This window comes from Myotis lucifugus, unplaced genomic scaffold (assembly GCF_000147115.1).
Source record: "Myotis lucifugus unplaced genomic scaffold, Myoluc2.0 scaffold_3, whole genome shotgun sequence".
NCBI classification, from domain to species: Eukaryota; Metazoa; Chordata; class Mammalia; order Chiroptera; family Vespertilionidae; genus Myotis; species Myotis lucifugus.
Window position 1 is genome coordinate 27,884,099 of NW_005871051.1, and position 13,549 is coordinate 27,897,647.

The window sequence follows — 13,549 nt, forward strand, 5'->3', positions numbered from 1 at the left end:
AACTTTCAACCAGAGGCATTTGGAATACATTGGAATAGTGTCTTAAACATTGTTGGTTGTTTGGTTGGTGGTGGTTTGATAAATGATGCAGACTTCTTATAGTAACTCCCTGTCTGAGGATTCTTATTAACTTCCCTTTGTATATGCATTTCTTTATATATATAATTTCTAAATTTTCTTGGCTCTTATCGCTTAGCATTTGGAGACTGAGGAGAAAGTCTCCAAATTTGAAGTTCTAAGAACTGATGCATCTTATGTATTTTGAGCAGTGGTTCTCAACCTTCCTAATGCCGCGACCCTTTAATACAGTTCCTCATGTTGTGGTAACCCCCAATTTCATTGTTACAAATTGAAAATAATTAAAGCATAGTGATTAATCACAAAAACAATATGTAATTATATATGTGTTTTCCAATGGTCTTAGGTGACCCCTGTGAAAAGGTCATTTGACCCCCAAAGGGGTCTCGACCCACAGGTTGAGAACTGCTGACTTGAGAATTTATTTTGGAAATGTTGATACAAGTAGTGCTGTACCTGTTTTAGTTCTTGTTTATATTAAAAAAATAATTTTCTTACTATCAAATTAATATGAGTTTCCCGACAATCTGAAATTGGAGTGTTCCTATGAAACCTTTCATAAGCTGAAATGGTATAAAGTGAAGAAGCAGTTACTTTAGGGACTTGCTAGCAGATGCACAAAATAAATGGAGATAAAGCACAGATGCTCATAGACACAGTTCAAAGCCATGGTGGCTAACGCTGAGATGCTGAGTACAGTTCCTGGTGAAGGAGCTTGGGGCCATTCTCACTGTTCAATATTAACTGCTCAATAATAATTGCTTATTGCAAGACACATGCTGAATGCTATTTCACTTTTTGATTTTCCTCGTAAAAGTTTAAATCCTCTTTGGATTTCTTTTGGTTAGCGAAAACAGGTACTAATATAGGTTTTTTGAAAAAGCGAAGTGGTGTAAAATGAACTTTGAAAAGTGGGGGATATCTGTATGTTTTTAGAAAAATGAGAAATTACTAGTAAGCCAGAAGAAGATATAATCACCGTAATTTCACCAGCTGTGATAACCACTGTTAATAGGTTGGTATATCTTTCCAGCTAGTTTTATGTATGCTTATTTGTGTATATATATGTTTATTTTTCACAAAAGGTGGGATCATACTGTACATTCAATTTTGTAACCTGCTTTAAAAAAATAACTATGCCAAAAATACCTTTTTATCAATAAATATTTTCTGTTACCTTAAATGGTTGCATTGTATGGATGTATCATTTATTTAATCTTTTAGAAGTAGCATATATAGGCTGTTCTCAGTTTTTCTTTATAAAAATATCGTTGACAAACATTTTTTTTTTTTTGATGAACATTCTTAATAGTTAACTCTTTTTATTCACATCTTAGAAACTTTCTTTACCAGGTGGATTTAATTTATATAGCTTACCTTGTAAGCTATTTTCTGTGCCCTCTTATTTTTTTTAAATTTAATTTAATTTTTGTTGTTGTTTCACTCTTTGTGCCATCTTCTGCTTTTATCTAGAGTTTACAAATGCTCTTTTATTTTTTAAAGATATATATATTTTAATGTTACATCCAATAAGCTTTAATATTTCAAGAAAAACAATCTTAAATATAATAATGTTACATGCAGTAAACATTAATATCTCAAAAATGATTTTAAATATGATAATGTTACATGCAATAAACACCAATTCAAGAAAAATTATCTTACATATAATATTACATGCAGTAAACATTAATATTTCAAGAATAAGAGGATTTTAAGTATAATAATACCAAAACTGTACTAACATAGTATGATATCACAAAAGTTGTAGGAAATATTAAAAATTTGCAAATAACAGGATTACTTCTAGTATATATTGTTTCCCTCTCTGGCTCTATTTTTGTTCATCAGTTTATGTTCATTATATTCCACAAATTAGTGAGATCATATGATATTTATCTTTCTCTGACTGCGTTATTTTGCTTAGCACGATGCTTTTAAAGTCTGTTTTGTCAGAGATGAGTATTGCTACTCCAGCTTTTTTTTCTTTTCCATTTGCATGGAAAGTTTTTTTTTTCATCCCTTCACTTTCATCCTGTGTGTGTCTTTTGTTTTGAGGTGGGTCTCTTGTAGACAGCATATAGTTGGGTCATGTTTTTGTATCCATTCAGCTACCCTATACCTTTTGATTAGAACATTTAATCCATTTACATTTAGGGTATCATTGAGAGGTACTTATTTATAGCCATTTAAATTCTGTATGGCTAGGTTTCTCTCTGTGTTTCTTCTCAGCAATCCCTTACAGCAATCCCTTTAGCATTTCTTGTAATGCTGGCTTGGTGGTGATGAACTCCTTTAGCTTTTTTTTTGTGTCTGGGAAGCTCTTTATTTGACCATCTATTTTGAATGATAACCTTGCTGGATAGAGTAATCTTGGGCTCAGATCCTTGCTTTCCATTACCTTGAATACTTTATGCCATTCCCTTCTGGCCTGTATAGTTTCTGATGAGAAATCAGATGTCAGCCTTCTGCGAACTTCTTTGTAGGTAACAATTTTCTCTTGCTGCTTTTAAGATTCTCTCTTTGTCTTTAATTTTTGGCATTTTTATTATGTGTCTGGGCGTGGGTCTGTTTGGTTCTTTTTGTTTGGGGTTCTCTGTGCCTCCGGAATTTGTGTGACTTTTTCCTTTACCAGGTTAGGGAAGTTTTATACCATTATTTCTTCAAACACCTCTATTCCTTTCTACCTTTCTGCATCTTCTGGCACACCTACTATTCTAATATTGTTATGTTTCACGTTGTCCCACAGCTCCCTTAAGCTGTCCTGTTTTTTAATTGTTTTTTTTCTTTTTGGTTCTCTAATTGAGTGATATTTTCAACTGTCTTCTAATTCACTGATCCGATCCTCAGCTTCACCTAATCTGCTGTGTATTCTTTCCAATGTGTTCTTTATTTGTGTTATGTCATTTTTTATCTCAGACTGTTCTTTTTTCATAGTTACTATACCTTTTTTCATACTGTTGAGCATTTTTACCATCATTACTCTGAACTCTGTTTCAGATAAGTTTCTTTTTTTTTTTTTAAATATATTTTATTGATTTTTTACAGAGAGGAAAGGAGAGGGACAGAGAGTTAGAAACATCGATGAGAGAGAAACATCGATCAGCTGCCTCCTGCACACTCCCTACTGGGGATGTGCCCACAACCAAGGTACATGCCCTTGACCGGAATCGAACCTGGGACCCTTGAGTCCGCAGGCCGATGCTCTATCCACTGAGCCAAACCGGTTCGGCTCAGATAAGTTTCTTATCTCTGCTTCATTTATCTCTTCTGGAGAATTTGCTAATTCTTTCATTTGGAGGTTGTTACTTTGTTTCCTCATTTTGGTTGTCTGTTTTGGTTTGTGACTATGTTTTAGGTAGATCCTCTATACCAGTGGTCCATGAGGTCCGAAAGATTGGTGACCACTGCTCTATACCTCTCAATCTCTAGTGCAGGACAGTGTTAAAGGCTGTTTCTGACTAATTGGATCAGGCTAAGACTCAAAGCCTCCAGAGACCTCCTCTGTCTCCAGATAATAAGATTCTTACTTGAATTGCACCCAGGCAATCATCAGGTGTGGCAAGAGTTTTCCCAACAAGGTGGGGCAGTTGCTTCTGCCTGCAGGCTAATGTTACTTTTAATCTCTTAAGTGGCCTCAGGGCAAGGTGTTTTCCAATAGGGTGTGTCGACTGCCTTCCCCAAGGCAAGGCAAGTGTCTATGTGGGAAAGTTGTCCTCCACTAGGTGAGGGAAATACCGAGCCCAGGAAACTTGGAGTGTCTGCCTTCTGAGCTTTATACCCCGAGTCCCCAGTCCTGGTTTCTGCTCTCACAGCTCCAGTCCACTTTACCCTCCCTCTGCCAGAGCACAAGGTGGCTCCACAGGGAATTCTTGTGCGTTGGCCCTTTAAGATAGGGTGCTCGAACTTTTAGCTGCCACTCCTTGGCAGACAGCACCCCACTGCTTTTCACAGCTAGATGTTATGTGGGTACCCTCCTCAGATTTGGTGCTCTCTGCTGGGGAGCCCAGCTTGGGGATTAGATCCCAGAGTTCTTAGTGGCACCCTCCTTACAGCTGAGATATCTCTCCGGGACTTCAGTTGCCGTCTATGGGTGCCCAGCCAGCCCTTTTGCACCTCTGCCCCTCCTACCAGTTTCTATGCTTTGTTTCTTAGGTATCAGGGTTCTCTCCTGTGAGTTTTCCATTGATTATTCAGGAAGCTTTTCCATATTTCAGTTGTAATTCCAGCTTGTTCCTGGGAGCAAGTCCGTGCAGCATCCTCCTACTCTGCCGCCATTTTTAATTTCTTTGTAAATGTTCTTTCGTGTTTACATTCTCATATCTCTGTGTAAAAACATGATTAAAATCAGTAAACTTAAGGAAACTTTTTTTTTCCCCTGGATCCCTCTATTAAGGAATAACAAAGAGAGAGAACACCGGGAATTTAGCTAAGCAAAAGAAAAAAACTCCTAGTGATATTCTGGAGTCCTTATACATTTCGTTTGATGCCCTATACCACAGGTTGGCCTGTGAGACTGCAAATAAAGTTTTTGTAAGTAAAGTTTTGTTGGAACACAGTCACCTATTTGTTTCTATATTACCTGCCTGTTTTCACACTGCAGTGACAGGCTTGAGTAGTTAAAACAGAGATCATCTGATTCAAAAGTCTTAAATATTTACTCTGGCTCTTTAGAGAAAAATGTTTGCTGGCTCTTGGCATAAACCATGGATGGATTTCTAAAGGCATTTCAGTGTGTCATTGATCCAGTCTATGGATAATCTTTCACATCCTTTTCATTGGTACACTCAAGTTTTGTTTGATGAGCCCAATGGTTTCATATAAAATTTGAATTGAGGTAACTTTAGCAGAGGACAGGTAATAGTCCCATGCTTAAGCAGTAGCTTTACCTAATTGCTACTTCTGTTATCCCGCAGGCGTTAGAGTTTAGGAGCCTTAGTCATATGTAATGCTGATAAACTGAGGAGTGGAAGTTTAAATAGGCAGCTGCCTTCTTTGTACCATTTATCAAAATTCCTTCTGGCAAAGGGAATATATAAGATCCTTAAATAACTCAAGTAACCCCGAGCTAAAAAGGTGCTGTGTTTTTCTGCATGTTAGATTACATTCATTGTGAAACTTGAGGTAAGGAGCTGTGTCCAGAATACTTGAGAATCAACATTTTCACACGGAATCAGTGTATAACTCTGAATCATACAGAAATATTTAGTGATACTATATTCTATTTACTAAGATCATAATTTTTATAATGATGTAAAACTATATTCAATAAGAGGTGGATAAAATGAAGAAATTTATTTGTACCTGGGACAGAAGTGAAGATGGGAGAATATTGCAAATTGTGGTAGGTTTAGTTGTGAATGACCATGAGCTTGGAGTTGATTATTTTTTAAGGTAGATCTGTGGAATCATTAGGTTTTAGCTTATCTTTTTATTTAGAATAAAGAAATATATTACATAATTTCCAAAGCAGATTAAAGGGTATGGTAGATTTAATGGAGAAGTAAATAATTTCTAGGTTTAAAACAATAGTCACTATAAGTCTTTACACAAATGTTACTACCTTTGATCTTTCCTGACCATCTATATAACACCTTACCCTTACTCTCTATCTCCCTTCCCGGCTTAATTTTTCTTGAATGGTCTATATCAAATACAACATACCAAATATTGAAATCACTTCCTTTATTATTTGTATTCCATCCTTCAGCCTCCACTAGCCTATGTGCTCCATTGGAAGGTACTTTGGACTTGATTATTGTATAATTTGTCTAGTGCTGTATCTCCAGTACCTAGCAAATAATTGATACTCAATAAATATCTGTTAAGTGAGTGAATTGTTAGAAAGTAAGGTCGTTTTAAATTTTGCTATTGTAAATATGTATATACATCCTTGAACAGTTTTATTTGTATTGTTGATTGTTTACTTTGGATTAATTTCTTTTTTTTAAAAAATATATTTTATTGATTTTTTTACAGAGAGGAAGGGAGAGGGATAGAGAGTTAGAAACATCGATGAGAGAGAAACATTGATCAGCTGCCTCCTGCATACTCCCTACTGGGAATGTGCCCGCAACCAAGGTACATGCCCTTGACCGGAATCGAACCTGGGACCCTTGAGTCCGCAGGCCGATGCTCTATCCACTGAGCCAAACCGGTCAGGGCTGGATTAATTTCTTGAAAATAAAATTATTAAATCAAAAGTTTTCATTTTTAAAGCTTTGGACGATATCTGAACAGATTAACCATCAGTAAGATTGTATGAATTTAATTTTTTTTTTTAATCCTTAACCGAGGATATTTTTCTATTGATTTTTAGAGAGAGTGGAAAGGATGGGGAGAGACAGAAACATCCATGTGTAGAGAAACATCTACTGGTTGCCTGCCGCATGCGCCCTGACCAGAGATGGGGATCAAGCTGCAGCTCGTAAGGGCCCTTAACTGGGTTTGAACCCAGAACCCTTCAGTCCATTTGGCTCTCTGTTCATTGAGTCAAACTAGCTAGGACTGAATTTAATTCTCATCCCTTACTTGTTTACTTCATCCTTGACAAAATGCTCAGTACTATTTTAAGAAAACTTTTTTCAGTTCTAAATCTGGTAGGTACAGGTTTTACAGAATTTTTTATTTTTAGTCCTAGTAACGAAATAATACATGCTCATTCTAGAAAACCTTGGAGGAAACAATAGTACAAAAGGGAAAAAAAAAATCTAAGTATCCTTAATTCTACTACTCAAAGAACCATTGCTAACATTTTGGTTTGTTTCTTTCTATTCTTTTTTTCTTGCAAATATTTGTAGGTGTACTTTAAGACATTTAAAAACCAAAAACAATAAAACCCCAACAAATTCATTATACTTGTCTTATTTGGGAAATTTTTTTTTTGAGGATGAAAAGTCTACTCAGATAAGTTTACCTAATAAAGAGATTTATTATAGGGGAAATAATTACTGATAGTTCCTTGGCTTTATGGGGAAGGAGCCATTGACCTCTTTGGGGTCAATGTCTCCTGTCCATGGCATTAAGAAAGTTATCCCACATCTTGCAAAAAGAGTGAGGCACTTCTGTTTTCTTCCAAAGCACTGTGTTTATACCTATTTTAAAGTAGTTGCAACTTTGGGTGGTTGCGACATGGGATTTCCTTATGGGAGTTCCTTATGCTCTTGCTGCTTTTATATTATGTTCAAAATTGTCCATAATCAAATGTTTAAAACAAAAAAGTAAAAAGAAGAGATAGAAACATTGGGGGGAAAATTGTATTTACTATGCATATACTGTTTATTTCCCTGCCATTTTTGAATAATATGTAAGTATTTTACTATGCTTGGTCTTGATATTTTTAATGTGTAATTAGTAGATTATTCCCCATTTTTTTTACTTTTGTGAATAAAGCTTAGCGTTTGGGGGATTTTTTTAATGCTTCTGTCGAATTTTTCTTGAGGCTAAAGTTATTGAATTAAATTGTTGAATTAAGGTCCCATTTACCCTTGGTATCTATTACTTTGTAGAACTTTGGGCAGCCCCCTGATCATCAGCTACTCCTGATAGTTCCCACTTGCTGTTTGACACAGTGCTGTCATTCTTTGCTAAGGTTCCCTCCCTTCTTTTTATTTTTTGAAATAAAAACATCTCAAAATTAAACAAAATATTATTTCCCAGTTTCATTTTTCAGAGGCAACGGCTATTATCACCTCAGAGTACAATTTTTTTTTCTTCTTAATGGTGAATATGGCTTTTATATTTTTTCTCCTTGTACTAGTCATTGCATTTTCAAATTCTTTACATTAATTGATTTTATTAAAAATGACTTTTGTATCCTGGCTAATTTTGCTCAATGGTTAGAGCATTGGCCTACAGGTTCGATTCCTGGTCAAGGGCATGTACCTCAGTTGCAGGTTCAGTCCCTGGCCACCATCAGGTGATAGAGGGAGGCAGCCAATTGATGTCTTTCTCACGTTGATGTTTCTCTCTTCCTCCCTCCCTCCCTCCCTCCCTCCCTCCCTCCCTCCCTCCCTCCCTCCCTCCCCTCACTCTCTTCCAAAAATGGATGGAAAATAGCCCTAGCTGGTTTGGCTCAGCCTATGGACTGAAGGGTCTTGGGTTCAATTCTGGTCAAGGGCACAAGACCGTGATGTGGGCTTGGTCCCCAGTAGGGGGCATGCAGGAGGTAGCCGATCAATAATTCTCTCTCATCACTGATATTTCTATCTCTCTCCCCTTTCCTCTCTGAAATCAATAAAAACATATTTAAAAAATTAAAAATGGAAGGAAAATAAATAAAATGAATTATGAAATATTGCAAGCATATGAAAGTGTAAATTGTAACAAACCCCCACGTACTCAGCGCCAAGTTGAAAAAATAAAACACTGCAGATATAATTAGTAAAGCACTATTTATTTATTTTCCTCACCTTAGGACAGCGGTTCTCAACCTGTGGGTCGCGACCCCTTTGGCGGTTGAATGACCCTTTCACAGGGGTCGCCTAAGACCATCCTGCATATCAGATATTTACATTACGATTCATAACAGTAGCAACATTACAGTTATGAAGTAGCAACAAAAATAATTTTATGGTTGGTTCACAACATGAGGAACTGTATTTAAAGAGCCAGAAGGTTGAGAACCACTGCCTTAGGATATGTTTGTTGCTTTTAGAAAGGGGGAAGGAAGAGAGAAGAGAGAGAAACATTGGTTGCCTCCAGTACACGCCCTGACTGGGTATCAAACCCGCAGCCTGGGTATGTGCTCTGACTGGGAATCAAACCCTCGACCTTTTGGTGTACGGGACGATGCTCCAACCAATTGACCCACCTGGCCAGGGCTAAAGCACCCTTTACACCCTACATTCTTTTGCAGGTAGAACCTTATCGCAAATTTTATATTTGTCAATTCATTTTGTGTCTATGCTTTTGCTATGTTTTGTATGTGTTCTTAAATAGCAAGTTTATATGAATTATATAACTTTCTTTATAAGCTTCGTGTTTTTCTTTTTCTTTTGTGTAGAATACTTTGTTACATATTTTATTAAATATTAGCACATCATATTCTTTGAAATAGTTGTTCTAATTTATAATGCCACGAATACTGCATGAGAATTGTTTTACATTCTTACCAACAACTGGTATTATCAGATTTATTCATTTTTATTAAAACTTTTGTTTTAATCATATGTTTATTTTATAATTTGGAGAAAAGCTTCTCAAGGATGTGCCATGATACCTTTTAGGTTAAGTAATTGCCACATGGTTGTCCACTTATTTCTCAATGAACTACTCTCCTAGTGTGCTATGACAGCGGGTTTTATTGAAGCTAAAATCTTGGATACCTTGAGATAATGGGATTTCTTTCTGTTCTTTTAAAGAACTAAAATGAAAATTTTTATAGTATCTATATCTCTCTATAAAAGCCTAAGCAACCATTACGACCAGTCGACTGGTTGCTATGATGCGCACTGACCACCAGGGGGCAGGCGCTCAATGCAGGAGCTGCCCCCTGGTGGTCAGTGTGCTCCCACAGCGGGAGTGCCACTCAGCTGACCAATGTGAGCCAGACGCTGGGCTCACGGCTGGCGAGCGCAGCTGTGGTGGCGGGAGCCTCCCCCACTCCCGTGGCAGCGCTACCAAGTACAGCAACGGCAGGCGCAGTGTGGCCGGGGTGAGCGGGAGTGGCACAGCACCTGGCCCGGGCTCGGACTCTTCCCCAGCCACCTGTCGCTTCGCGCACTGCTACAACCCTTGGGTAATGTTGGACTGCCGGGGATGGGGCTGAAACTGGCAGTCCGACATCCACCAAGGGGTCCCAGATTGCGAGATGGCACAGGCCAGTCTAAGGGACCCCACCAGTGCATGAATCCATGCACTGGGCTTCTAGTATTATATAAAAGTAAAAAGTTTATACTGCCAGAATGTTTGACACTTCATTATTGTATTCTGTGTGTCTCCTTTTCTAGGCTCCGAGCTCTGTCCAGTGGTGGGAGTATTACATCCCCTCCTCTTTCTCCAGCTTTGCCAAAGTATAAATTAGCAGACTATCGTTATGGCAGAGAAGAAATGTTAGCACTTTTCCTTAAAGACAACAAGGTAAGAAAGGAAAGAATTAAGAATTATTCTGAATGAGTTGTTGGGTTATGTGCAGTGATGTATTGATATATGAAAGACCCATGGTTTTCCCTTTCTACCTTACCTCTTTTTTTCTGCTTTTGAAACTATAATAGTTAACAGGTGGTTGTTTTTTAATCCTCACCTGAGGATATTTTTTCCATTGATTTTCAGAGTGGAAAGGAGGGTTGGGGTGGGGTGGAGAGAGAGAGAATGGGGGTTGGGGGGAGATCAATTGGTTGCCTCCTGCAAATGCCCCCTGACCGGGTCCTGGGATTGAACCTGTAACCCAGGTACATGCCCTTGATCAGAATCAAACCGAGACCCTTCGGTGCGCAAGCTGACCCTCTAACCACTGAGCAATGCTGGCCAGGGCAACAGAGGCTCTTCTAAGTGTAATGTATTCTTTTTTTTAAAAGAGAAGGCCTATGATTTCAGTATAAGATCGACAGCTTCATGCAAACAGGAAGAATAGTCAACACTTAATGTTTTGTCTAACTAGTTTCCTTTTAACCTTTTATTCATGTCTATTTCTACTCCAGTTTGATGGCTGAGAAAGGAAGAATTTCTCCCTTCTTTTTATTGCACCTCTTATTCTTCTTTCCAGTTAGGGAGAAGAGCAGTTGTTTCTCTTTTTCTTTCCCTTTTGAGTTAAATGTAAAATTTTTAGTGGAGAGAAAATCTTAAAATGTAATGCCACATTTGTGTCACTTACAAATGATCAAAACTCAAACAGTATTAAATACGCTTTTATTATTTGACTAATAAGAAATAATATTTTCTATTTCAAAGCATACTTTGTTTTTAATTAGAGGATTGAATCTCAAATGTTAATGGTTGCTACAGACAGACACAGTTGCTTGTACAACTCTTCTTATCACCTTGTGCCTTGAGTTCAGTGTAGGGATTTTTACTCTCCCACTGTGTACTCTGGGTTAACAGAGTTATTGCTGTATCAAATCTGAAAGTGGTGGCTCTATGGGAGGGTTGGGAACATAATTGGGGTTTTTATATTTGATCCTTGAGAATGTGTAAGTACCACTAAAGTTAATTGTGGCTGAGTAAGCTTTTTATTCATATCCTATATAATAAAAGCTAAATATGCTAAGTGTCCGGTCAACCAGTCGGCCATTCAATTAAAGCATAATATGCTGATGATATGCTAAGGCTGCTCTACTGCTCACTATGACGTGCACTGACCATCAGGGGGCAGATGCTCCGACTGGTAGGTTAGTTTGCTGCTGGGGTCCAGCCAATTGGGACTGAGCACGACGGGCCGGACACGCCCTGGAGCCCTCCTGCGGTTTCTCCCCGGCTAGCCAATCTCCCGAGTCTCTCCCCGGCTTTGATTATGTACCAGTGGGGTCCCTCAGCCTGGCCTGTGCCCTCTTGCAATCCAAGACCCCCTGGGGGATATTGGAGAGCCATTTTTGGCCTGATCCCCCAGGTCAGGCTGAGGGACCTCACTGGTGCACTAATTTGTGCACCAGGCCTCTAGTTTATAATAATTACCAACAGATAAAAACAGTAGAGTTCTTTCTTGTTTTATCTTCTTGACTTGGAGGGATAGCATTAATCTCATGGTCATGTGTTTGGTCAAACAGATACCTTCAGACCTTCTGGATAAAGAATTTCTGCCTATCCTGCAGGAGGAGCCTCTGCCACCGTTGGCTCTTGTACCCTTTACAGAAGAAGAACAGGTTTGTGCCTAGCTTTGAGCCTCAAGTCAAACCCTTGTTTCTTTCCAGTGAGGCATAAAAATAGGTGGTTAGTACTTAGACTCTATGGAGTATACTTCGTCCCCACAGGCCTGCTTCCTTTTTATGTTTCCTTGGCATGTGGATGCTTGTCTTACTTGACTAGATTCTGCTTAGATCTGAAATTGGTGAGTATTATGTAGAGATAAGGAAATGTTTCTAGATCCTTAAGGACATTGGGAACCATCCTTTAGAATTTATTCGAATAGAGAAAAAGTTATTTTTTGGGGGGAGGTCTTGCTTTTCAGAAAAATACAGCTTTTGAGAAGTAATTGGCAACCTGAATTTTCACAAGTAAATTCTACCATTACAGAAAAATGTAGATTTTTAGCTTAAAATGTGCTTTAAAATACTCTACTGTCACCATCATTAAAAACAAAAAAAGTTTTTGTTGATTTTAGAGAGAGATGAAGGGAGAGGGAGAGAGCGATAGAAACATTGGTAGAGAGAAACATGGGTTGGCTGCTTCCTGCATGCCTCCTCACCGGGGATTGAGCCTGCAACCTGGGCATGTGCCCTGACTGGGAATCCAAACGTGACCTCCTGGTTCTTAGGTCGGCGCTCAGCCACTGAGCCACACAGGCCTTGCAGCAACATTTTAAATGATATTGTGAGAAAATTTGATTTTCAGGCTGTAGAGTAACAGATTTTGTGTTGTCCTATTATAGTCCAAAGATAAATAAGAGTTTCTGATGCAGCGGTTCTCAACCTGTGGGTCGCGACCCCTGAAAATACATCCTGCATATCAGATATTTACATTACGATTCATAACAGTAGCAAAATTACAGTTATGAAGTAGCAACAAAAATAATTTTATGGTTGGGGGTCACCACAACATGAGGAACTGTATTAAAGGGTCGCGGCATTAGGAAGGTTGAGAACCACAGTTTCAAGGACTATGGTGATTGTAGTAAAACGGATAAATAAGAGCTTTGTTGGAATGTTGGAATGCCACTTTAATGAAGAATCATTACTTTAAAAAAACACACAGCTTTATTGAGGCATAATTCACATGCCATAAAATTTACCCTTTAAAGTATACAATTCAATGATTTTGGCATTTTCACAGAGATGTATAACCATTACCACTCTCTAATTCCAGAACATTTTTATAATTACTTTTGTGACAACCCTGAATGTTTCTTCTACACCAAGCATGTCAAACTTGCGGCCGGAGGGCCCCTTGTGGCATGGAGCCCGCCGGCCGCAAGTTTGACATGCTTGCCTACACGTTTGCCATATTGTATATGAGGAAGTCACTCTATTAAAAAAGAAAAGCTTATTAAAAGAACTCTATTCCAACTGTGTTAAATTCTAAGAAAGGTGTGATGTTGATCTTTAGTTATTTTCAGCACCATACTTCATAAGCAATTAAAAAAGACGTGTGTGTGTATGTGTGTGTGTATCGTGTGTTAATCCTCACCCAAGGATATTTTTTCCATTGATTTTTTTTTTTTTCTTTTAGAGAGAGTGAAAGGGAGGGGGAGGGAAAAGAGAGAGAAACATTGATGTGAGAGAAATACATCTGTTGGCTTGCCGCAGTTGCTCCAACTGCGGCTGGGGATCAAGCCTGCAACCTAGGCACGCGCCCCTGACAGGAATCGAACCCAAGCCCT

The 13,549-nt window shown here is 38.3% G+C and overlaps 1 protein-coding gene across 10 annotated transcripts in view; it reads left to right on the forward strand.

Annotated features, from left to right (window-relative positions):
- Positions 1-13,549, forward strand: part of GIGYF2 (GRB10 interacting GYF protein 2) — a 130,358-nt gene that overhangs the window by 23,141 nt on the left and 93,668 nt on the right. For 8 of the 10 annotated variants that reach the window (XR_002831661.1, XM_014463811.2, XM_014463783.2 and 5 more), the window contains 2 exons: positions 10,029-10,158; positions 11,781-11,876. Coding sequence is in view for 7 of the 10 variants with exons in the window: in XM_014463811.2 (XP_014319297.1) it covers positions 10,029-10,158; positions 11,781-11,876 (226 nt within the window). In the remaining 3 variants the exon portion in view is untranslated. Of the gene's footprint in view, positions 1-10,028; positions 10,159-11,778; positions 11,877-13,549 lie in introns of those variants that run through there. The other 2 variants (XM_023762474.1, XM_014463835.2) reach the window with 2 other exon arrangements.